We start from the raw sequence: 26600 nt of genomic DNA on the forward strand, positions 1-26600 counted from the left end.
GCTCAGCTCTTGTTTTGTGATTCTGCCTTGAAAACAGTGTTACAAGTAAAAATACAGTTGAGTGTTACCAGGATATTGAAAACCAATGCAGACGATGCTGCCTCAATAGCACCATACATGGATATTTATTTCCTTGCTGCTTCATATGCCACACTCCTCAAAAAAAATAAAAAAAAACCTCAAAGCAGTTTACAGTAAGACAAAATGAATAAGAACAGATAAAAAAATTAAGTAATAAAAATAGCTCCCCAAATAATACTCCAGAATTTAACCCCAGTTGAAAAAGAAGCTGCCAATTAACACCTAGCCATTTTTATTTCTGCTTCATCAGTTGCAAGTCAACAAATTACACTGGATATTTGTCTGCCAAAGGCCAAAGGAAATGTGCTTAAACACCACTCTATCAATGGCCAAGGAAAACTACATCCCATGAGACCACTGACAAAGTAGTCTATTAACAAGACAAGGATTTCTCTCTAGTCTCCAACATAAAACCACAAATAAGTGCCCTGTGCCTTGACCTTCGAAGACAAGAAGCTATCCCAGGACAAAGATGTAATTTACTCTCTCTTTCTCTACCCTCTTACTCCTAATCCTACCTTAAAACCTAGACAGAAAGTTGAAAAACTAGCAACAGGGACAGCCCCAAAGCTGTAAAGGTGGTCACAAAACTAAAATGACCCTCAGGATTCATCGTTCAAGTGCAAAATGAAATTACCCAGTAAATCTAATGAGATAATCTTGATATGACTCTGTAGGAAAAGAACCCAGACATACCCCATAATACTACAACAGCACTACAGAAATCCAGACCTGCCCTCCTAATACTACAACAAATACCACACAAAATCAAGCAAGTCTTCATTAGCTCAAGAAGGTACTTTTGGTGTACCAAGATGACCTGACACACAATTTCAACCGATTCTAGACCACTCAATCTGACCGTGCTATGTCAGACAACTTCAGGGGGCTTTCTGAACAGAATGCAGCCAGCTGAGTTACTTCTGTCCACGTCATGGTACTTACTAACAGAGGATCCATCTGGGCTGACCAAAAACACGTTTTATGTAGGTAGGGCTCTGCAAAGTCTGGAGCTTCTTTCTTAAGTAAATAATGTTTACTAATTAATTTATTAACAAATTATTTTACCAAGATTGATAAGCAGTTTCTAACAATAGTAAAAAGCAGCAGAAACTCCCAACTTTGGAAATGGCCAGCAACATCAATCAGTAATTTCCCTTACTCTGTACCTGTCTAGTCTCCTCCTGACCCAGATGACCAGAAAGAAAAGTTGCTTGTAGGGTAACTGAAATTACTGAAGATGCCTTGTCCATACACACATTTCTCTCCCTTGTCCATTAACCCATTTCTTACAACGAAGTCTTTTGGTCAACAGCATCCATTGGGACAGTACATGCACCCTCCTGAATGTCCTCAAGTTCTCATGTCAAGGCATAAAAGGCAAGATGTTATTATGGCACCACCAACTGTTATCCAAGGTATAGACTAGCATTCAGTTGCAGAGCTAAGTATTTCTGGGAAATGTTTAGCAGTAGGAAAGCATGTCAAAAGAGCAGCATACTAATATTCTAGCCCCCTGTTCCCCCAGCTGGACAGCTACACAGACACCGCAGAAGTGAGTCTCCTGCCAGAGGGCGATATAAAGCTGCTCTTGGGCTCCCCTCATCCCCAGTGAGCCCAATCATTGAAAGTATACCCCGGGGTCGGCAACCTATGGCATGCAGGCTGAAGGTGGTATGGGGCATGCTTTTGATTGGCACGCAGACTGATTCCCACCCCGAGGGGTAGGAAGAGCTGTGCCCAGATGGAGCAGCACATGGCAGCCTGGGAACAGCCTTGTGCTGCCACTGACCCCAGCTGGGTAAGAGCCCCCAGCCCCAACCCAGCTCAGGTCCCAGACCTAGCCTGGCTCCACCACCACCAGCGCCAGCCCTGGCCCAGTGCCGCCCTCGGGCCAGGGTCTGAGTGTCCCAACCCCAAACCCATGCTGCCGACAGGTCCCATCCCTGCCTGGGCCCAGCTCCAGCTGGCACTACTGCCGTGGCTGGCCCCAGCCCACTGCCACTGCCGGGACAGGGCCTTGTCCATTTTACCCTGCTCCACTTCCTTACCATGGGGGGGTCCTCAATCTGCCTCCCCCCCACAGCAGACTTACCAGCCCGATGCCTCTCTCCAAGCTGCCTGGCTGCATATCTGAATCAGACTGGTACTGGCCGATATAGCTCCTTAAATAAAATCGTCCATCGGTATTGGCTCAAAAAAATCTAACAGTGCACCCCTAATAAAAAAAAAACACCCCTAAACCCTGCTCTCTCCTATTCCCTCTGCAGAGCTCAACACTCAGAGAAGATTAGATCACTACATACCCATCCGATGCTTAGTCCCTCAGTTAAATGATCACAACGCCAGAAAAAACTATGTAAAACCACACAAACCTAACCCACGTGGGTTTATGGACCTCTCACCTCAAAGCAAGAGAGAATCATTTTATTCATATTCCTTGTGCATGACATTGAAACATGTTTAGTATGATTTACTGCACAAAGAATTTAGAATGTAATGAGAAACAAGTGTAGTTTAAAGGACAGCATATCTTGCACCTGGGTTACTGGACTTTAAAAGCAAGCACTATAAAGCAGAACAAAACTGAAGAGGAAGTACTGTCAATCGTACACTGAGATTCAAGTGAAAACTAGAAAAGATATTTAAGCATGGTGTTAAGTGCACAGCTGCTGTAAATCATGCCAATTTATTGAACGACTATTCTAGGATGTTTTCAGATGACTAGGAAATACTGCCTTCTATTTTTAAATAGGCAACTACATGGCAGAAAGATTCTTAGAAGACGACTAGAAGAGGAAAATTAATTCAAATAGTAGAAAACAGGTTAACTAAACACAAATGTTGATGGAAGCATGTTCAAAATATCCCCAACATTAAAAAGACTTACAGTGTGCCTCAGTCAACTCAAAGAACCTGAATTATAAAATCATTCTGGTCACCTCCACAAACAAAAATCTTAATGCATTTAACACTGGGATCAGGAAGCAGCTCATGACTGCCAGAAAAGCAGAAGTGGTCTGATAGATCAAGGATGGATTTCTGTATGCAATCCAATTCAGCTAATACTAGGTCTTTACATTTTCTTTGGTCCAAATAAAAACAAAACACCAAACTGAGATAACATATTGGTTTTGTGGAATACATCATGTAAGTATGCATGCATAGTTAACTCATGCAAATTTAAATGCTGTAGCACTGGCTTGTCCAACATATGGCCTGTGGGCTGCCATGCAGCCTGCCAAGCCGTTTTCTGAGGCTCGAGGTGCTGCGACAGGAAACAAAAGTAAACACCTTTTACTTTCATTCCCACTCCTTGTCCCTCACCCAGCCCTTCAGCAGCTTTCTAATGGCTGCTGAAGGGCTGGGGAAGGGACAAGGTTCCCACCTGCAGCAAGCAGTGCCCTAAGCCGGGGCTTGGGCGCACGTGCTTCCTGGTGCCCGGAAGACTTGCCGGGCATCCCCGAAAGCAGGCGGAGGTGGCATCACAGGGCCGGGCCTCAGTAGCAAAGCCACACGGGGCCAAGGTGGGAGTGGAGGGCGGCGTGGGCACACGGCCGCCAGAGCAGAGAGGCGAGCGGCAGCAGAGTGAAGGGTGCCTTTCCCACACATCCCAGGGAGGGTGTGGCCTTGAAGACAATGAGGAGCCCAGACTGGGACTCCCGCGCGTAGCAGTGACTCTCCCCACCCTGCTCCATGCCCAGATGCAGCTGAGCCGTGAGCCTCTCTCACAGCCTCTCGGATGCACTGAGGAGCCCCTGCTACCTCCCCACCCCCTGCAAGGCAGCGAGCAGCAGGGGGTGCAAAGCGCCGTGCAGGTGTCTCCCACCGAGACATCCCTCCACCTTTGCTTAGTTTTCACTCTGGCTGATATCCACATTTGATCTGTCAACCTCCATTATGCTTCCTTCATTATGCATTACGCAAGTGTTTATTTTAGTCAAGTGTTTGGTATTATTTCATTGTTGCTTTTACAGCTTTGTAGTTTCTAGGGTTGGAAGGGACCTGAGTAGATCATCTAGTCCGACCCCCTGCCACGGCAGGAAAGAGTACTAGGGTCAAACAACCTCAGCAAGGTGTTCATCTAGCCTCCTCTTAAACACCCCCAGGGTAGGAGTCAACACCACTTCTCTTGGAAGTTGGTTCCAGATCCTAGCCGCCCTGACAGTGAAGTAGCGCCTCCTGATGTCCAGCCTAAACCTACCCTCTGCCAGCTTATGACCGTTATTCCTGGTCACTCCTGGCAGTGCTTGGGGGAACAGGGACTTCCCCAATCCCTGCTGATCCCCTCTGACTAGTTTGTAACAGGCCACTAGATCCCCCTCAGCCTTCTCTTGTGGAGGCTGAACAGGTTCAGGTCCCGTCGCCTCTCCTCGTACAGCCTGCCCTGCTGCCCCCGACCATGCGAGTGGCCTCCTCTGGACCCTCTCCGTGCTGTCCACATCCCTCCTGAAGTGCGGCGCCCAGAACTGGACGCAGTACTCCAGCTGCGGCCTGACCAGTGCCTCGTAGAGGGGGAGGATCATCTCCTTGGACCTGCTCGAGATGCATCTGTGGATGCAGGACAAGGTGCGGCTGGCCTTCCTGACCGCCTCCCCATGCTGTCGGCCCATGTTCATCTTGGAGTCAATGACGACTCCCAGATCTTTTTCTGCCTCTGCACTGACGAGAAGGGAGCTCCCCAGCCTGTAGGTATGGTGCTGGCTCTTCCTCCCCAGGTACAGCACCTTGCACTTGTCGGTGCTGAATCCCATCCTATTCTCACCTGCCCACCCTTGTAACCTGTCTAGGTCCAATTGCAGCCTATTCCTCCCTTCTAGCATGCCCACATCCCCCCACATCTTAGTGTCATCAGCTATTTGAACAGGTGCTTTTTACCCCCTCATCCAAGTCGCTGATGAAGATGTTGAACAGTGCGGGCCCAAGGACCGAGCCCTGGGGGACCCCACTGCCCACATCCCTCCAGGTCGAATAGGACCCGTCCACCGCCGCTCTCTGAGCGCGGCCTTCCAGCCAGTTGGCGATCCAGTTGACTGTGTGGGGGTCGACACCACAGTCCCCCAGTTTTTTAATGGAAACAGCATGAGAGACAGTGTCTAAAGCCTTCCGAAAGTCCAGGAAGACTATATGTCCACTGCTACCCCTGCATCTAATGATTTGGTGATCTGATCATAGAAGGCACCAGATTGGTCTGACAAGACTTGCCACTGATGAACCCGTGTTAGTTGCCCCTAAGCATGAAATCCCCTGCTGGCCCCTCATGGATGTGCACCAGCATAATTTTCTCAAACAACTTGCCTAGGATCGAAGTAAGACTAACTTTTTATATTGTTTTTACTTTGGATTTTAAACCACATTTCCAGATCCACTTCATTGTCACTTCCTGTAACTTCATTGATGTCACAGGTCATGTGATATCACTTCCTGATGCGATACCACTTCCTGTGAGGTCTTTGAATATGGCTCGCCAGCTCACTGGGTGATAAAAAGTTCATGATCCGGCCCCATATTCAAAAAGGTTGGACACTCCTGCTGTAGCAGGTTTTAAACATCAGCTGTTCCATTGAGAACGTGACAGAAAAGCACTATTTAAGAAAAACCAGGCTAGCCGTTAGATTTAAAGAGCAGTTCATTTCTGAGAAGTGAATAAAATTGACACTATGAAATTCTAGATATGCTTTTCTTCAATAACTCTGTACATTATGTTTATATATGAAAAGATTACATATGACAAACTTCTGCGAAGTCAATCTGGGTCCAAAGTCAAATTGGTATTGATATTCCTTCTTGTGTATCATCTCCAGTGACAAATAATCTGAGGGCTAAATTCTACATCCAAATTCTTTTGTGAATGTCACCACCCTCAAATTATGCCTTCAGTGCTACCTTTACATTCCCACTGCTGCCGACAGGTTTATACAAGTATAATTAGAGGTCAGTTAACAATGTTGCTAATTAATGATTTTTGCACCACCCAAAAGAGCTAGGGCACCGCAAAGAACTACAAAGCCATGCATGCTCATAGAGATTACATTCTATATTCTATAAGTAAGACAGCCGAGTCTGAAAGCCTAGGAGCTAGCAGGAGTGAAGGACAGATCAAACAGTAATTAAAGGAGGAGAGAACTGGAGTAAGCAAGAAGATTGGGAATAAAGAATTGGGGCGTGCAGGGAAGAGGGGCTATGACTAGCTGGAGATTAGGACTGGAACAAGAAACTGAGGGTTGGAGAGTCTGATGGGGTAAACCAGCGAGTGTAAGACTGAACCAAGGATGAACACACGACTGCGAGGGACCTCTAGGGCCAACAGGTGCAGTTCTTAAGTCTGTACAAGTACAACGGCAGGGACAAATCTGGCATGCAACAGGCTCTTCCTGCTGTGCACTGTGCCACACTCGGCCACCTCGGGCACCGGCAGGGGGAGCTCTGCCTGTGCACTGATGCAGTCAGGTGGCACAGGCTGCAGCAAAAGGTGGGGGAGTTGTCATACCATGCTGAAGCTGAGCTGCAGAGAAATGGTGGCAGCAACTGGTCCCAAGCCAAACTGGGTCATTTGAGACACCCCCCTGGACAACACTGCCTATTCCTAGCCTATACCAACTCATGGATGCTCCCTTCCACGGGGTGAAATGGAATCAACATTTCCAAAGCTTTTGTCGTTAGCAAATATTTGTAGAACCAACTAGCAAAGTAATCCATTCCCCAGTATTGCTGGCACTAAAAGGATGGCAACCTACTACTATAACTAGTTACTCTAACAGCTGAAGTTGGCAGGTTTGTAAGGTAGATTATGATGCTATCCTGTGATATCTTAAGGCGTACACCTGGGAGGCCAACCTTAATTCTGGCATTCTCTAACTTCTGAATGCTTGACTTCACCATCTTGATATTGTGCTTTAACAGTTTTTAATATGTAATTATTTACATCCTGCACTCTTCAGGAGCTGAGCATCAAACCAGTTTTTAGCAGTAGTAAAGGCTGGCTGTTCACAATACATCTTGTATAAAGAGCCAAGTCAGGAAACCAGTACCATGCAATCACAGAAAGGGTCCATCAGCATGGCTGCGAGTTAGTTGGATGAGGAAGAGATCAGAGGAAAAAATGAAAATCTGAAGGATGGATCTAGGACAAATAATGGTATTACGAAGGGAATGGCAAAGAGAAAGTTACCTTTCCCCTCATGACAATCTCTACTTCCCTTTTACAACTGTTCACTTCCCTGCATGACTGTCCATTCAATTTTAATTAAACTTTCTATTAATCTCATTCCCCATTCCATTTATTTTAGTGCAATAAAAACTAAAAAAAATTAAAATAAAAGTCCTAGCATGGAAAGAGCATCTATTTACTACTGCCTCCAGAATTCATCTGTACTGAATCAAAACCACCACTTGCTATGCTAAATGCTAAGTTATCCCCTACTTCTCTATTTCTCCTGTACAGGTATTCATTGCATTTCTCTCCTTAGATTGTAAAGTCTCAAGGTCAAACAAAGGTTATTCATCTTTTAAAAATTAAAACTAAAACTGAAAATAAACACTACAGAAGGCTGAAGTCATCTACAAGTAAGCAACTTATAACTCAGTCTTCCAATGAATATTAACAGCCTGGCTCCAATTCAGGTGTTGGACTTTTACCAATAGATGTATAATTTATCTCCTTCTGAAATACTGAATCAATCTGCCAAAGTGCAATGCAATCCACTACCATATGAGCCATTTATAATAAAATGGCTTTGGGTTTCATAAATAGATCCTCAAAAGTTGCTTTAAACTCTATTCTAATGAATAAGAAGTTCACAACTCCATGGAAAAGACAACTGTGAGGTAGAATGCGAAGTAATCTGATCTACGAAAAAGAGCAAAAAAGCATTTATGAAAATACAGCACTCAAATCTGGCACTAGCCGGTCTCACCAAGGGACTAAAAAAATGACAAATGCTTTGCTATGTCGTTCTATTGTGATGAGACTGTATTGCTGCTACCTTTATTAAACAGTTTCAGTGTAGAGCTGCCCTACCAGTAAGTTGTGAATAAAAGGGTACAATTGTCCCTAAATCAGAAAGTTGTCAAGAAATTCTAAAAACCTTCCCTTTAATATCATGTAAAAAATTAACTTACTATGGATATGACATTATCTTCACATAATTGCTATACAAGTTATTTCACTTTTCAGAGTTATAACCATCACGAAAAACAGGCAAAGAAATGACCAAGCATAATACCACCATAGGTGGAAATAAATTATTCAAAAGCATGCGCCTTTGGACCCAATTCTATACTATATGATCCCCACTAAAATAATGTGTGAATGCACCTATCCTCACACCAATCTGGTAAGCAGGGAGGCATTACTCTTCTCATTTCAGAGATAAAGAAGTACGCTACAGAGAGATTAAATGCCTCAACCAAATTCACATAAGAAATCTATGGAGAAGAAAGGGAGTGAACACAAGTCATTTGACTCGTAGACTAGCATCTTATAATTACCCTTTCTATCTGCTTTGTCTGAACAATACAACAGCTCCCAGGAGAGTACACCTGGGACAGATTCAACACAAAGCATTTCTATGACTATTAACTTTAATAAGTAAAAAATCTCTTACAGTTGTCCTTTAAGTTTTTACTGTCATTTAAGAAACTGAATGGGCATCTTTACACATGCTCCAGGGTGGGAGTGAGAGGGGGCTAATTAGAGCAGCTCTTGGGAGCCACTCTAATTAAAAACACCTACAATATCTCGTGTCTTCAGAATCCCGTACTTCAAAATGGTGATGGGGTCCTTCAACTAAAGCTCATTTAATGAGCTTTAAAGTGCCCCTGCCACCATTTAGAAACAAGGGTCACTGAATACGCATGAAGCTGAGGCTGCTGGAGCGTCCAATGCATTGAAACGGGCATTGGGCACATGTATTGTGCCCAGTTAGAAGACCTAAAACAAAACAAATTTTCATGAGTGCTCAGGACTCACAATTAGAGCTAAATTTTAAGAGCTCCACAAAGAAAACCTATTTTCATGAATGCAGAAGTACATCACTGTAACAGGCTCCCCTCCCTGTGACTGGGCAGACCCAAAGCCCTCCCAGAACCTGACAGCAGGCCACCAGAAGCCCAAGGGCTAATGAGTGAGCCTATCTGAGAGGCTATAAATAAGAAGAGCAGACCAGTCCAGTGAACTGAACCTAGGCAAAGAGAGAGATCTGCCTGAGGAAGCCCCTCTGCTCTCTGGTGGGTTAGGACAGCCTCCCATCATTTCTATTCCAAAGACACGTCAGGTAATGCAGCAGGGTGGCACCCAGAGAAGCCCGAGCAGGAGGCAGGATCAGTGATGCCACCAGAGGTGTCACAGCTGCCCTCAGGGCCCGGACATGGTTACAATCACACTGTGGCTTATACCAAGTACTATATGCCCCTTTGCGTGTATGCTTCACGTGATCTTGTTATAATGTAATTCTAAATTTTCTCTCGTCCCAGCTTCTATCTACTTGAATCATGATACCTAAATTTTTTTTGTTAATCTGAGAAAGTAAAAATCAGCAATCTGTTCTGTTATTCCTTTAAACACATATCTTTATTTGGTAGATCCTTGGTTTTTGCCTAGAGAAGACTTTTCTATGAGGGTAAGTTGAGCTCAAATGAACAAGGATTTAGACCAACTTTTCCAAAATCTATCAACTCACCCAGAGCAAATAAATCAATCAATCAAAAGGCAAAGCATTAACCTACTTATTATCTCGGGGTGAGCAGAGTTCGTCATTCATTTTCATGACAATTGCAGTCTGGCTCACATAGCCCACTCAAGTTTTATAAAGTACATGCACTGACATGCGATAAAGGAGACTGCCAGAATGGACTCTAAACAGGCAGAGAAAGCCAACTAAGTAATTTCTGAGCAAAATGATCTCTTTCTTTAAGGCTATTGACAAACTTGAGCTGCACGATCACTTTCACTTTTACGTGGGTTAGGGCAGTTCTTGGGAGGATGGTCTTAGTATGAATTACGCTGAACACCACTGAAATATGGCAATTTCTATGTAAAACCCAATAGTTTAACTTTAAACTACAATATACTTAAAGGGAAAAATATCACATTTTCCTCAAATCCTTTTACTTTAACTTGAACATGAAGTAAAAAATCACTGTATGTATAAAGGGAGAGAAAATGGTGCTACTGAATATACCACCTTGGCTGTTTTCACATCCTGCACCCAGCCAGTAATATACATTTAATACTGTCAGTGCAATTAAACTACAGAAGACAAACCCCAGATAAATCAAACATTCATCCTATTGATCAAAACTAGATTTCCAAGTTCTGCCAACATGCCAAACCATCCCTTTTAAGGATTCTGAACTACAACTGTATTATAATTCCCATGATGTTCACCCTGGCTGTGTAATCTCATTAAAGCAAAATAAGGTTCCAAATTCTTGCAGCAACACTGCAGTTAAACCATGTTGTGCACTGAAATCATTCAAGCAGTACAGCCTGAACATTTCCAGAATGAAAACCAGCATTCAACACATCCATTGAAAAGTATGCAAAGTGAATCTCTCCCATCTGAAATACTAAGACTGAATAATTTCCAGACACTTTTTAGTATGAAGCTATTTTTACTTTTTTAAAACGTTAAAGTAATAACTGCAAAAGTATTTGCTGCAAATGGTCTTCCTTACCATGGAAAAGTGTTGATTCGTACCCTGTTCTTATAAATTAGTATTCCTCCTGACATCACTCCAATCATAATTTCATTGTTACTTTGATCCTTTAAAAGAAAACAAAGGAATCGTGATTTAACACAGGAAAATTCATACTGTAATAAACTCTCTCTCTCTACATACATACATGCATTAATACTCTGTCATTGGTATCTCCCCCTCTCAGAGATGCATCAAACATAAACGTTATATCTTAAGGAATCTAAAGGGATTGACTTTGCCAGCAATGAGCAAGGATTTAATGGAACAGGTCCATTTAACCTCAGCTGCAAGTTTACCCCCCCCCATTTTACATTCAATTTTTAGGAGATACTGACCTCAAGTTATAATTTACATCCTTATCTTTCCACCTGTTCTGTGTCTCAGGTGCTTAGTCTAGAGTAGTGGTGTCCCACCTGTGGTCCGCAGACCCCTGGGAGTTGGCAGACTATGCCTAAGGGGTCTGCAAAAGATGACTACGATCAAAAGTATGCGAATACCCACACTTACAATTCAAAGGGGCGGGGGGAGGAGCTGCACCCCCATTCAAAATTTCCAAAGGGTCTGCACCTCCACTTGAAATATTTCAGAGGTCCGCTAATTGAAAAAAGGTTGAAAACCACGGACCTACAGTAACCCTTTCCCTGCCTCTAGTCTATAACCTACTCTAAAACATTCAGCATCTGGCAACAAAAATGATGCCACTCCAATTTTGCCAAATCCCGCTTTTGTCTTTCTAGTCCATTTAACATTAATTTCCAATTTATCATTTTCAAGTCTTTACAGATACTTTTTACTAGCATCTCAGCTTTTGGTCTCACTATATTCATAATTCTAACTTTTCTGTATTTCTGTCAAACTAAAGATTACCTATGTGCATGCATAAAAATGAGTAGAATTCTATTTCTGAAAAGTAAAAATTCAAGAGGAAGATCAAACAAGGCAGGCTCAAATGGGAAACTGCACATTCCTATAGTCCATTTCATAAGCCTACTATAATCCTTAGGCAATATCTATACTAAGCTGCCCCTGCTGTCTGAACTTCTGTGCATCTCTCGGAGACTCACATGGGTCCACTATAGCAGCTATCATGCCAGAGCACAAACTGCACCTCCATCACTCAGGTCTGCAGGGGGCTGTTAGGAAAGCTAAGGCAGATATGGAACTAGGGCTTGCATCAGAGATGAATAAGAAGCCTTTTTTTAAATACACAGGGAGTATGAAGGCGGCAGGAGTCACGTGGGACCCCTGCAGGATATGCTTGGCAATCTGGTGGTTGCACCAGAGGAGAAGGCAGACCTTTTTAACAAATTCTTTGCCTCCATTTTTTGTGTAGGGGCCAGGACATCTCCCCCACCAGAATTCAGGACGGACTCAGGAGAGACTCCGTCAGTCCTAGGATGAGGGAGGACTGAGTTAGCGGACTGCTGGAGGGGCTGGACGCGTTCAGATCAGCAGGTCCAGATGTTCTCCACCCTAGGGTGCTGAGGGAATCAGCAGGGGTCATTGTGGGCCCCTTGGCATGGCTTTACAAGCACTCGTGGTGCTCTGGCTCATGGAGCTCTTTGAGAAAATTAACCAGGATCACATTAGGGAAGGAACAAGCAGGGGGGATGATGCCCAGGGGCAACCAGCACGGTTTCATTAGGGGCAGGTCCTGTCAGACCAACCTGATTGCCTTTTATCATCAGGTCACAAAAATCACTGGACGCAGATATCGCGGTGGAAGTAGTCTTTCTGGACTTCAGGAAGGCCTTTGACACTGTCTCCCACCTCATTCTCATTAAAAAGCTAGGCCACTGTGGCATTGATGCCTACACAGTCAGATGGATCACAAATTGACTGAGGGGCCACACCCAGAGTGGTGGTGGACAGGTCATATTAGACCTGGAGGGATGTGGGCAGTGGAGTCCCCCAGGGCTCTGTCCTCAGGCCCCCACTGTTCAATCTCTTTTTATCAGTGACTTGGACAAGGGGGTGAAAAGCAAGATTTGGGGTAAGGTGGGCATGCTAGAAGGGAGGAACAGGATACAACAGGTTGCAGGGGTGGGAAAATGAGAATAGGATGGGATTCAATACAGACAAGCACAGGGTACTGCACTTGAGCAGTAAGAACCAGCAGTATACCTATAGGCTGGGGAACTCCCTTCTCGTCAGAGCAGTGACAGAAAGAGGTCTTGGAGTATTAACAATTCCAAAATGAACATGGGCCGGCAATGTGAGGACGTGGTAAGTAAGGCTACCTGCACCTTGTCATGTATCCACAAATGCATCACAAACAGGGCCAACGAGGTGATCCTCCCCTTCTATGCGACACTGTTTAGGCCACAGTTGGAGTACCGCATCCAGTTTTGGTTGTCACACTTTAGGAGGGATGTGGCCAGCATTGACAGAGGAAGGTCACTCACATGATCCAAGGACAGAGGCTACGAGAACTGAACTTGTTCAGTCTTCACAAGAAAAGACTGAGAGGGGACCTGGTGGCCATCGATAAACTTACCAGGGGTGACCAGCGGGGAATGGGCGAGTCCCTGCTCCCCCGAGCACTACTGGGAGTAATGAGGAACAACAGCCATAAGTTGACTGAGAGTAGGTTCAGGCTGGACATCAGGAGGCGCTATTTCACAGTCAGGGCGGCTAGGATCTGGAACCAACTTCCAAGGGAAGTGGCGCTGGCTCCTACCTTGGGGGTCTTTAAGAGGAGGCTTGATAATTATCTAGCTGGGGTCATATGAGCTCAAATCTACCAGGGGTCACATAAGCCCAGTATTCATTCCTGCCCAGGGCAGGTGGTCAGACTTGATGATCTACTTAGGTTCCTTCTGACCCTACATCTATGAAACTATGCACTCCAGAAGGGCATGAGCTAAGTAAAGGATAAAGGCAGCTGGCTGAAAGCATAAGAGTGTCTTCAAACACCTTCAGCTGGTTGACAAGTGCCAGCAAAAACCTGAATCCACTCAGCACAAGTGGAATAACTTTTGTGGCAGAGTAGAGGGTTCTGTGGGGTTTTGAGTATGTACACATTCAATTATTTTTCCAGAGAAAATAGAGTTGAGATAAAACTGAGGTAATTTTTGCTACAGAAGAATCAGGCTTTTTTTCAATTATACCCAGAAACACCTGGTTTTATTTTTTTTAATTTCATGCAGAATAATTTGAACTATATTAGAACTGCCAAGTTAACTATATATTCAGCTTTATAGATTTGTTTAAACAGATTTGTAAAAGCATCATTTTCGAACCATTTAGAGCAGTGGAAATTACATAAAGAAAACTTATTAGACATTCACACATAAGTATGAACCACAGGTTAAGTAGTATGGTTGTTACTGAGTCAGTCTGATATCAACTAGTGACTTCTGCTCTTATCTAAAACCAAGTGGCTATGCCAGTATTTGGAGGCAGGAAATTCTGCCACAAACAAGATTTCTGCTATTTTAGTTTTCTCTAACAATAACTCTGCACCCCTAAATGTTGCAAAACCATCACTTGATCCTATCAAATACATTTATCAGAATAAGCAAAAGTGGGGTGGACTACTTTATAAATTATTAAACATGACTACCTAAAAAATGTTATTTAGAAATGTTCTGTATTTAGAATTAGATTCCAGATCACAGCATATGATGTATTTTGAATACAAGTGTCCAGGCTGTTAAAGATTAGTGTTTTCAGCAAAAAGTAAATCTGTGCTTGGGAGGATTTCAGGAAATGGAATAAAAAATTGTCCTTACAAGTTGCCCACTTAGGAGCATTCTAACAAGAACCAAAATGATGCCCGTTTTCATTTACAGTGTGTACAATAGATGACAAAACTTCCCATCACTTGAACAAGAAAGCAAATCAGACCATCTCAGCAGCCAGTAATTCTCTCAAGTCCAAAGGTACCTCAGATAAAGCACTATCGTGCAACACGGAACAAATAATTAACCTAATGTTCACTTTATTTGTGCCCAGATTTGAAAAAGGTATTTAAACATTTACCTCACTTTAAACACATGGAAAATCCTAAGGAAGTAAATTCAAGCTACTCAGACCTGTTTAGCCAAAGTTAAGCAAACAATTAAAGTACCCGTCTCAAGTTTGACCTCTGTCATTCTTTTAAAATGGCAATGGTGAAAGTTAAGGACACCTCCTTAAAAATTGTTCTTCCAGAACCGCAAACAATTCTCTACCTTTATATTACAGAACCAGTTCATTCAAACTTACCCTTGCATAGTGCAACTCAACTCCATAGAGTTCTAAGGTACGTGCCGTATTGAGATAATTGAACTCTGCTTCTGCAGGAGACAAGCCTCTGTAATGACAGAAATGAGTTAAATATGCATAAAATGCCCAGAACCTTTAATTAATCCAGATATTAATAACTTAGTTCAACTGTTCTTATCTGCTTTCTCAATTCTCTACTCATTTACATACACCATTGCACCACAGTAATCTGTTAAACAGAGAAACACCTGATTAGACTCTATACTGCAGCAGTGTTGTAATAGCTATGATGGCCCATATTATCAAATAAATAATGCTTCTTATATCTTTTACTGGACTAACCTCACAGTTGGAAAAATGTTAAACAAGCCTTTTGGCACAAAATTCCTTTCCAAAGTCCCAGCCTATGCTAAATGCCTGGTAGAACAGTTACTTCTGTTCCACCCTATCACGTGGAATCTCCTGTGGTTCAGTGGTAGAAGCCTTGCTTGCCACACAGGAGAACTGGGTTTGATTTCTGGACACTTATACAACTCCAGCTATGGCAGCACCAAACGTCTGGCCTTTGTATTGCCCTAAAGCGGGGATGGAAAGTCTCCATTCCTCCATCTTCCTGCCTAGGCATACGCATCGAAGGTCTGGCTGATGTCGCATGCATACAGAGATCCTTGTTGCTGGCACTGAGTGCATGTGTGCCCCTGGGTGGGGGAGGGGGCACGGCTATGCTGCCCCATTTCCATAGGCATACATGCAGCCACCACCTCTGCCACAGAGCCGGTGCCAGGGCTCCAGACCCCGGTGCAGCTGTTTGCAGCCTCCTGGCTGCTGGCCACACAGCCCAGGCAGCTTGCAGACTATTGGCTGCCTCCTGCAAGCTCCAGACTCTGTGGCCAGTGGCAGCTACCCAGAGCCTGGGCCAGCTGTGGCATGCCAGGCAAAATGGCTGTCAAGGCTCCTAGCCACAAGAGAGCATGGTCAATCCCCATCAGCTGAGGGGGTCCCAGATGCAGGAGCCTGCTAGTTGCCGGTGCAAGGAGAACCCAAGCACCTCCTACGATGACAATAAGGCGCAATGGGATCCAACAATTGATCCTACAATCACGCCTCCTTCCATTCATATGGATTGTGCATTATATCCTATCATGGTTTTACCTGCACATCTGGCAGGGGTCTTAGAAAGGGAAATGGGCAGTACACCTGTGGAAGAAAGAGGTTAACAGAAGTAGTTACAGACCAAGTAAAAAAACTACTGCTTTGATTAGTCACCACATACGATGTGCAGGCTTACAGCCCTGTTACTTCTGCCTCTATACAGAAAAAATAATTTTTAAAAAGGTGTGACATGTAGGGATATGTAGTACACACAGATACAGACTCTAAGGCACACATATTACTGCATCGTGCAAGTGTCTGCAAACAGAGTATTAGTGAAAAAAAATCTAGAAACACTTGTGGCCGTCTGTATTTAGGACAAAAAGAGTACCTGCTTTTCCCATGGCCTATCCTAGGTTTTAGTGTTTGCATTATTACCAAACCCAAATTGTTTTTTTTTTCCTTAACAGTAATTTAATTTGCAGCATGCTTGACTGAATCTAAACAATATGGATTCAATCAGCAATTAATAATTTTGAAAGCTCATAAAACAACACAGTCAGTACCCCCCAATTTCAAACAAATGTGTTCAAAAAAGGACTCAAACTGAAATTTTATCAATTATTCAGAACCATAAGACTTAAAAAATTTATACTGAATATAATGTATTCATTTCTTTGTAGCCATGCAGTAGGGATTCATAGAAGTGCACAAGAGAAAGAATCAGATGAATTGAAGAAAAAGCTTTATTTACACCTATAATAAAATTCTGCTAGGCAACATACCCAGAAATATTATGCAGACAGTTCTGAATGACCAAAAACATTCTTAGCAAAGAAATGTAGCATTACTTCAAATTAGCTGAAAAGTAAATGCATTTATTCTGAGTCTTCCTCTCTAAGCGTTAGTGATGTTTTATACAAACCTTCTGTAAGAATACTGCATTATAAATAAACATTTATAATGAATTTTCAAACAAGAAATTAAGGTATGTTCCTATAAAACCACAGCAACTGGCAATAAGTGATTTGACCAAGTAAGACTTTTTTCTGTAAATCCTTACATGTGCTGTTGATGTAATTTTGCTATTTCTTTTTCAAAGTCTTGAGGCTGGCTAGGGATGAAAGAATAGTCTGAGAGGTAGCCTGGCAAGTTTTCTGAATGACTGTAGTCTCCCAGTTCAGCTAAAAGATTAAAAGGGGAAAAAGATTATTTGCTTAGCACAAGCATATGTAACAACTACAGCCAGGACTATGTTAACCACCTTAAGTTCTATAGCAGCAAGTCCGAATTTCTCATTTCTTCTTATAAAAATTGACTTATTAATTCGTTGTAGAAGTTTAAAAAAGGAACCTGTATGACAAGTGGGTGCCTGGCAAGCTGGTTTATGAAAATATTTACATTCAAATATAAAAATTTGTTCACTGTCTACAAAATTACTAATTCTAAACCACAGTTTTACTGCAATATAGTTCAGTAATCAGTTTTCATGTGTAGCTTTCATAGCATTATGAGGACTCACTTTCCTAAAAAAGGTGTTTATTTTGCTCTCTAGAATATTTCATTTGCCAAAATGACACATCCAATCTAGGACAAAACATCCCCAGAAGGACAAAGAAATTATTGTTAATTTGTTATTGGCTCAGATACATGTAGCTGAACGTATGAAATACATAACAGAAAATTTTTATAGAAATGTATTACAATTTCAAGCCATATTTTACAGCTTAAAGACACCTAAAATAACCTCTACTGCAAATTTAAATCTAAAATTTACTATCTGCTATAACAAAGAAAAATTTGCCAAAAAATATGCTTTTAAGATAACACCAATAATTAGTACTGTGATACACTGACAAATTCTGCCAGCTGTACCTTTGAGACCCACTCCAGGGTGCTCTTACACCCTCAGCAGTGTCCTTCAGCCCCAAACCTCCTCTGCCATTTGCTGTTTAGTCACTGAAAACAAACAGAGATGTGCCAAGGGGTCAATTCTTTGGCCCAGGGTGCCTCAGCTTTACCAGCTCTTAGCAGAGATTTTGCCAGCTTAAAGAATCACACTTTTTGTTTAGCACATGCTCAGAAATTACAAGAATCCTCCTTAGAAAAAGAGGCCTGCACAAAGTCAAGTGTTCCGAAATCATATTCCCCACAGTCAATAAGTTATAAAACTAAGAAGATTTAATACATAATCACGAGAATTATAGGAATCAGCAACCATATGTTAAAAATCAGACAGATACGAAAAAGCTATGGAAAACGCAAGAAACTATATGATCTGCGATTTATTCTTGCCCCTGACTCTTATTCCTAGGAATGCAGCTTCTACTTTTAATCAAGCCATAGCCCTTGCCAGACTGTTAGCTTGTGCTGCCCACCAAAAATTACTGGAGGACTAAAGCACCCAATGCCTGGGAAACTTTAGACAAAGGCCTGCTGCCACAGCAGCTCGTAACACAAGTGGCAGCCATGGTATGCATAATAGCGTTTCCAGACATGCTACTTTTTTGGTGAAGGTAACAGCTTCTTTGGTTAAAATAAGTATGCCAAATGGAAGCTGATTTGTACATCATTGTATTAATATTATCCACATGGATACCCTGGCCCTTTTTCAAAGACTATGCAATTCATAGCATTTAATTTAAAAAACAAAAACAAAAAAAACAACCCTAAGTTATCTAGGAAGATAAGTGGCACAGTAATCTTGCAAGTTTTCATTACTAACCAAAGTTGTACAGGTAGGATATACCACCTATTTTTGGATAAAGACTTATGGATTATTTACCTGGCATAAAAAGAGTTGCACAGATTAACTGCTATATATACACATCAGGAAAAATGTATGAAAAAAAAACTATTCAGAAGAAGATTCACAATAGTGTTAATTAAATCAATGTAATACCAATTTTTGTCATTTCCTGATTTTCAACAAGTTAACTTTACAATATTTTTTTTCAGCTCATCCACAGAATTACTAAAGGTGTTATAACACCAAAAACTGAAAGGAGGAAAGGCCATAAAGATATTTACTATCCAACCCTTTATAGCCCTGCTGATTTGCCTAAAATTGGCAAATGGAACAATCTGGCTGGACAGCACTGGAACACCCTGTTCCATTCATCTTCGAAGGCTCACAGGAAGAAATTTTGACATGTAAAGCCCTTCCAAGTGTCATGCCTGAGAAAGAAACTTATTACACTTTAGAGTATATGGAAATTTTTTCTTAATATATGTTAAATGGAGAAGAATATGGAAACTTAGTGGTGTATCTGCTGAAGTACTTGGTACAAAGAAGTTTTACTGCTAAGTGGCTAAGAAAGTGCTTTCCCTTGCTGATAGGGGAAACCCCCCCCACATATTTGTGTTGATTTCACAACATCATAAAATCCATTATTACAATTCGATAACATACGATAGCTCAAATGATCACCGAATAACCAGAAATATGCAAGGTACAATTTGTAGTTATGGACTCATAGATAGTGTGCTATACTTACACTGAACAGCATAGGAAGCCAAAAGAGCAGCCGTATTATAAGGACAGGGTAATCTACAATTTTTAAACATAAAAACAAATAGAAATATATATTTATATGTTCTCTTTGAAAAATCTAACAGTCATTTACAACACAAACACCAACATTAAAAAATGTTTTGATAAATATTTATAATAAAATTCCAAATCCAAAAGAAAATAATTCTATTTAAGCAAATATTATAGTTTATACTCTTAAGATTTTATTGATGCAGTTTAGGTTTTCTATTTCTGAAAATGGTCATAACAAAGAACTTACCTTCCAGTAAGAATATCTTGTTTAATTTGCAAAAAATACTGGTACCTTAAAAAACAAAACAAATACCATCACAAATTGACAACAAATACTTGAAATTAGATTTTAACACAAAGCTGAAATTGCTTCTGAGGCTCCTGCTTGAAACCTCGCATTTTGCCATTTCCTGAATGTTGACATTTAGAAGTTAAATTTGAGATACAGGTTAAAGAAGCATATCCGCTCACAATGAACCTCCACTTTTAAATTCTATTTCAGGAAGACATAACAAGCAATACTCAAGTTCCTAGATCAAGTAGAAAATACAGAAAAAAGTAGGAATGTCTGTTTGCTGAAATCAAAATACTATGATTATTAACTATTTAACTTTCTGCCAAGACTACAAGAATGCAACTTTGTATCCATGTACTAAAAGAAAAACATGCCAATTTTCAGGGTTATTAAAGGATTAATAATTCTCACCAACTTCAAAACAAAGTCACTGGTTATTTAAACTCTGATAATATCTGATGCAACTTAATGTCAGAGCTACAAACATGGCTGCCAAACTTTGTAAGCGGTTGAGAATTTTTCAAGTTTTCCATTAACATTTCTTCTATACTTGTTTATAAACTACATAATAGTATTCTCTCCTTTAATTTTAAGTGACTTTTACAGGAGACAGCCAATTTTAAATAGTTCATCTGGTTCTCCTCCTGCTTACCCTTTTGATGGAACGAAATGCAGAAAAATAAACAGATGAACATTTGAAACAAGGGAGACTGTTTTCAATCGAGCCCATTTAGTGACAGAAAACAGATGATGACAAATACAAACTATATGACATGTAGTATAAGCAGATTTCTCCAAATATAACCCCCCTGCATGTGGCACAGGTAGCCAATTAGTTTTCTGGTATTCACTTAATCCTTTACTCACTAATTGAAGTGTTTTTTTAAAAAAAAGCTAAGGCAGTCTGTGATATTTAACTGTATGTTCTTGATCCTACACCCAAATTTTAGTAATTTTAAAGGGCCCTTTATTTTTAAAGTGATAGGAATCCGACCTCTGAAAATCAGGACCCTCTAAAGCATCTCAATTTGTATATACAAAAACCAAGTTATTTGCAAGGTTCCCCCTCCACACAAACAATAGGTTTACAGGACTGTATGGAAGTAAACATGTATATAAATTACAAAAAATGGACAATCACACTTGTTACAAACAACCATCATAACAATAAGAAAGTAATATAATGGCAAGATACAAATCACACTTGTTGCAAAATGTCATACAATGTGCATTGAGGCTGTTTACTGTTATCAGAACCCATTATTTCCATTGGAAACAATCCCTTACAATGCAGCACAGTAATAGCATTGTACTTCCTATGTTCTGATGCCTCCATTAACAAATGCTCCACAGAACAGAACACTGTTGCTTTCTTGTATGCCACACTACTTTGGGACATCCTAAGCCCTGATAATAATACCATCATATATTTTTCCTTCTTGCAATTCTGCTCTGACAGTGGAGGCATAAAATCATTAATAAAATATTTTCATAGTTTCATAGTAGGTAGGGTCAGAAGGGACCTAAGCAGATCACCAAGTCCGACCCCCTGCCATGGACAAGAAAGGGTGCTGGAGTCAAACAACCCCGGCTACGTGATTGTCTAGCCTCCTTTTGAAGACCCCCAGGGTAGGGGCACGCACCACCTCCCTTGGAAGTTGGTTCCAGCTCCTAGCCGCCCTGATCATGAAGTAGTGCCTCCTGATGTCCAGCCTGAATCTACTCGCAGTTAACTTATGGCTTTTATTCCTTGCAACTCCCAGCAGTGCTTGGGGGAGCAGGAACTCTCCAATTGCCTGCTGGTCCCCCTTGGCAAGTTTATAGGCAGCCACCAGATCCCCTCTCAGCCTTCTCTTGTGGAGGCTGAACAGGTTCAGGTCCCGTAGCCTCTCCTCATAGGGCCTGCCCTGCTGCCCCCTGATCATGTGAGTGGCCTCCTCTGGACCCTCTCAATGCTGTCCACATGCCTCCTGAAGTGCAGCGCCCAGAACTGGACGCAGTACTTTAGCTGCGGCCTGACCAGTGTCGCATAGAAGGGGAGGATCATCTCCTTGGCCCTGTTTGTAATGCATCTGTGGATACATGACAGGGTGTAGGCAGCCTTACTGACCATGTCCTCACATTGGCAGTCCATATTCATTTTGGAATTGATAATACTCCAAGATCTCTTTCCATCACTGCTCTGATGAGAAGGGAGTTCCCCAGCCTATAGGTATACTGCTGGTTCTTACTGCCCAAGTGCGGTACCCTGCATTTGTCTGTATTGAATCCCATCCTATTCTCATCCACCCACCCCTGCAACCTATCCAGGTCCAGTTGTATCCTGTTCCTTCCTTCTAGAGTGCCCACCTCGCCCCAAATCTTGCTCGCCTCCTGATGTCTAATCTGAATTTACCCTCTGCCAGCTTGTGACTTATTTCTAATCACTCCTGGTAGTCACTGGGGGAACAGGGACTCCCCCAATGCTTGCTGGTCCCCTCTGACTAGTTTGTAACAGGCCACTAGATCCCCCTCTTCCCCCCACCCCCCCAGCCTTCTCTTGTGGAGGCTGAACAGGTTCAGGTTCTACTGGACTGATTATTTCCACTGAGTTCTTATGACTGCAAAACCGATTAAAGGCAAAAATTTCATCTGTACAGAGATTAAAAGTCTTCTTGTGAAATGTCTAATAAGGATGCTCTGTTGTACTTATAAGTCGTCATGATAAAGCTGAGCTCGTTCTCTGTTCAGTGTGTTCTGTGTACAGTGAAGGTATTTAGTTATTAGCTAAAAAGGATCTGGTTTAGGGCACAAACCTTTTCAATACTGTTGGATAGAATAGGAAATTATGGAAGGTTTAGCAACATATCTAAAAAAAAGCTCACACAATGCACACACTCCTTAAATAATAGAAGCAATGAAGATGGGGCTCATTAAGTTAAAAAAAACATTTTGGCTAGAAATTGGTTTACATATAAAATGATATTTGCTAGTCACCGCCTATTTTAGCATAAAGAGAGAAGCAAACAGCAAAAATAGACCCTTTGCTGTCCACGTTCATTGGTCCCATGAAAATTATGATTGTATTTATAAACACTTCTGTCTTCCTTACATGCTTAATGATACACTGCCAAAAAGGTCTCATCTTAGAAAGTTATTGTTTAGCAACATACAGCATTGATATCCCAGGAGAAACTGAATCAATGTATGCGGTCATTGTTAGGCCAGCGAAAGGAAAGTAGAAAACTTTGCTCCTTGCATGGAAGGAACAGAAAAAAAAATGAAAAAAACTTTACTGAATTTCAAAGACTTAGAGGGGTTTTTTTCTCCCCCAAATGGATGAGACAAAAAGTGAAAGTATAAATTAATATTTACCCGTGGATGAATAGAGCAATGGAGCTGTTTTCCTCCCTCTCCCCCCTTCTATTCCTCATTTTCCCGTTTTCTATTTCTATTTAGGAATGTTTTCTTCATGTAGTTATTGTCTATATTGCATATATTCATTTAATTTATAAACCATGCATTCAAAGGCTTTTTATATGCATTTATGTGCTTTTTGTGGATGTGGAAATTTTCACTATAAGCTATGGAAAAATATTAAACACATGACAAGAAAAACTTATAAAAGGAAGAAAAGGAAGATACATTGTGCTTTCAAAGTTATAAGTTTTACATAAATGCTTATTTCTACTTCTAAACAGTCTAGGAGGGTTTTTCAATCATAAATTACCTACCTCGTGTATTCTTCTTGAAGCTTGTTAGGGTCACTTACAAAAAATTTGACTCTAAAGTTCAAACTGTAAGGAGATCCTCCTAGAACAAGAAAAGAATTTCTAATTAATCAATTATTTTAAAAAAACTTTAATAAAAATCATATTTGTAATTGACGAACTAAATATATCGACTCACTTTTTAATTGCTTCCTAATTGGCTTGTTTGGATCCATCCACCTCTGGAGAACAAAAAAAAAAACAAAAACAAACTAATTATTTTGAAGATCAACAATATTGTTTCATGAAGTACAAAAACTGACATGGCAATGCTGAATATAATTTGCTAGCCTGTTATATGCAGACCGCCAAACGCAGAAATAGACTCTTGGCATGCAAAGCAAAGCCCGCTGACAGATTCTTCAGAAAAGATCTGAGATTTTCAGGTACTACCCTTCTCAAACACTGTTCCTCTTGTCTCCTGTGTTAACCTTGGTATCTGCCCACATGTTCCTAAACACGTGAGGGCTATTCAAGCTTCCTGCTCTGCTGGTTGTTGGCAGCTGAGAACCCACTGTGACTACAGAGGAATAACAATGCATGTCTGAGGTAGCTTTAAATGACCTCAACTCAGGTACTAGAAGCATTATAGTCCTGACAAAACCAAACTGCACAGACTAGTTTAATCCGCTTAGAAAGGTAATATAGACCAGCCAGAGCTCTATGCTGCCACAGATAAACTACCTTCAGCACCTAAGTTAACTTGTTCAGTATCCATTGTACCCAGTTTAGGACACTATCAGAGAATGGACTCTGAATTTCTTACCTTTATGTCTGCGTTTCACAACATCCAAGGTGGAGATCAGGATAAGCCCAACTTATTTGTAGAATTAATGTGACAATTAGCATTTATAAAATGCTAATCTGCAAATGGTGAGACTCACTAAGATATTAAAAACCCCTTTATGGTTATACAGATAATATAGCAGCTAAAAAAAAAAACAACTTTTGACCATTTTTTTTTAGACTGGCCACATTACATTTGTGGTGCTACAGAAGTTCAATGGACAGTTATGTACACACCCTGTAGTGCTACTTCTTTTGGGCAATGTTTCTGCTTTCAGATGTAATAATGATGGGCCTAGGGGTAAAATTTGCTTTTCCTCTCTGGGAAATTGTGTCAGATAGGCCAAGTGATGTCCCCAGTTGACTGGCCCTTTAGGCTGTACCCAAATTGAATGGATCAAGATGGTGTTAGCATAATTACTGCCAAGTCTTGTCTAAGCTACTTCACGACCCTCTGTATTAACAGAGGTAGGCATCCATTATCATGGAGGCTACAAGATGAAAAAAACATCTAAAAAGTGAACTTGGGCTCAGACCCTTAACTCAGTGTTCCCCGCCTTTTTCCAGCCCAGGGCATACTTGCATCAATACAAAATTTCCACAACACACCTGTTAAGGCATTCCCCATCCTCATACCTATTGTAGCTCATTACAATGGCAAAATTCTGTGGCACACCTGTTCATTTCTGACAGCACATTTTTGTGCCATAGCACACTGATTGGGAAACACTGCCCTACCTGATTCAGAGCAAGCCATCTGACAGACATTGTATTTGCCCAGGATAAGCAAATTCACTCTCATGAGACCAAATTACCTGTGGAAGATGCTCTGTAGTCCTTGATAATATACTGAAGGTCAGCTGTGAATTGAGTGCTGAGCTGGTCTACTACAGTATTCTGTAGACACAGCTACGGATACAATTTACTGATTAACACCTGTTCCAGACCCAGTTTTGCAGAGCAAGAGGAAATTATGTTCCTCCTTGCTTAATGACATAAAACATTTATGCTTGTTCTGCATCATAACTTGGACCATTTGCCCACTCAGCAAAATGATGTCTAAGACCAAGAGTTCTGTGGTGGTGAAAAGAAAAAAGTGGGCAGAGGAGAGGGGAGAGGATGGAGGAGGAGTAAAGAGAACCTTCAAAATTTCCCAAATGTCTCCTTGCTATGGTGTAAAAGTTTCTCTCAAGATGGACTCCTTGAGTAAACAGAAGTCTAAGCAGCAGAAATGATTTAATAGGATTTCATAGACATTAGGGCTGGAAGGGACCTCGGGAGATCGAGTCCAGCCCCCTGCCCAAAGGGCAGGAAGTCAGCTGGGGTCATAGGATCCCAGCAAGATTAGCATCCAATTTACTCCTGAAGGTGTTCAATGTAGGTGCTTGAACCACCTCCGCTGGCAGACTGTTCCAGACCTTGGGGGCTCAGACAGGAAAGAAATTCTTCCTTATGTCCAGCCTGAAACGGTCTTGCAGGAGTTCGTGACCGTTCGACCTCATCATCACTTGGGGCGCTCTGGTGAACAGACGTTCCCCCAGATCCTGGTGGTCACCCCTGATAAACTTATAGGTGGCCATCAGATCACCCCTGAGCCTGCGCTTTTCCAGGCTAAAGAGTCCCATGGCTCTCAGCCTGTCATCGTAAGATCTGTTTTTCTGACCTCTGATCATGCGCGTGGCTCTCCTCTGGACTCTCTCAAGCTTCTCCACATCCTTTTTGAATTGTGGAGCCCAAAACTGGACGCAGTACTCCAGCTGCGGCCTCACCAAGGCCGAGCACAAGGGGAGAATGACGTCCCGGGATTTGCTCGAGAAGCACCTATGGATGCATGCCAGCATTTTGGTCGCTTTACTAGCTGCAGCATCGCATTGCAGGCTCATGTTCATCTTGTGGTCAACGATGACCCCCAAGTCTCTTTCTTCTGCAGTGCTGTCCAACGTAGCACTGCCGAGCCTATAAGGGTGCTGCAGGTTTTTCCTCCCAAGGTGGAGAACCTTGCATTTTTCGGTGTTAAACACCAGCAGGTTCTCGTCTGCCCATTTGCTGAGCTTGTCCAGGTCAGCCTGGATCACCCGCCTATCTTCTGGCGTGGATGCTTTGCCCCAAAGTTTGGTGTCATCGGCGAACTTGGCCAGTC

At 41.9% G+C, this 26600-nt stretch overlaps 1 protein-coding gene across 2 annotated transcripts in view; it reads right to left on the bottom strand.

Moving 5' to 3' along the window:
- The window catches only part of PTPN4 (protein tyrosine phosphatase non-receptor type 4), a 213236-nt gene that overhangs the window by 82348 nt on the left and 104288 nt on the right, over positions 1 to 26600 (bottom strand). For both annotated transcript variants that reach the window (XR_016442124.1, XM_090046053.1), the window contains exons 4-10: positions 23814 to 23856; positions 23639 to 23717; positions 19878 to 19922; positions 19581 to 19633; positions 17147 to 17267; positions 14992 to 15079; positions 10759 to 10847 (exon numbers count right to left, since the gene is read on the bottom strand). Coding sequence is in view for 1 of the 2 variants with exons in the window: in XM_090046053.1 (XP_089902179.1) it covers positions 10759 to 10847; positions 14992 to 15079; positions 17147 to 17267; positions 19581 to 19633; positions 19878 to 19922; positions 23639 to 23717; positions 23814 to 23856 (518 nt within the window). In the remaining variant the exon portion in view is untranslated. The remainder of the gene's footprint in view (positions 1 to 10758; positions 10848 to 14991; positions 15080 to 17146; positions 17268 to 19580; positions 19634 to 19877; positions 19923 to 23638; positions 23718 to 23813; positions 23857 to 26600) is intronic.

This window comes from Crocodylus siamensis, chromosome 4 (assembly GCF_052110815.1).
Source record: "Crocodylus siamensis isolate JL-2025a chromosome 4, ASM5211081v1, whole genome shotgun sequence".
Taxonomy (NCBI): Eukaryota; Metazoa; Chordata; order Crocodylia; family Crocodylidae; genus Crocodylus; species Crocodylus siamensis.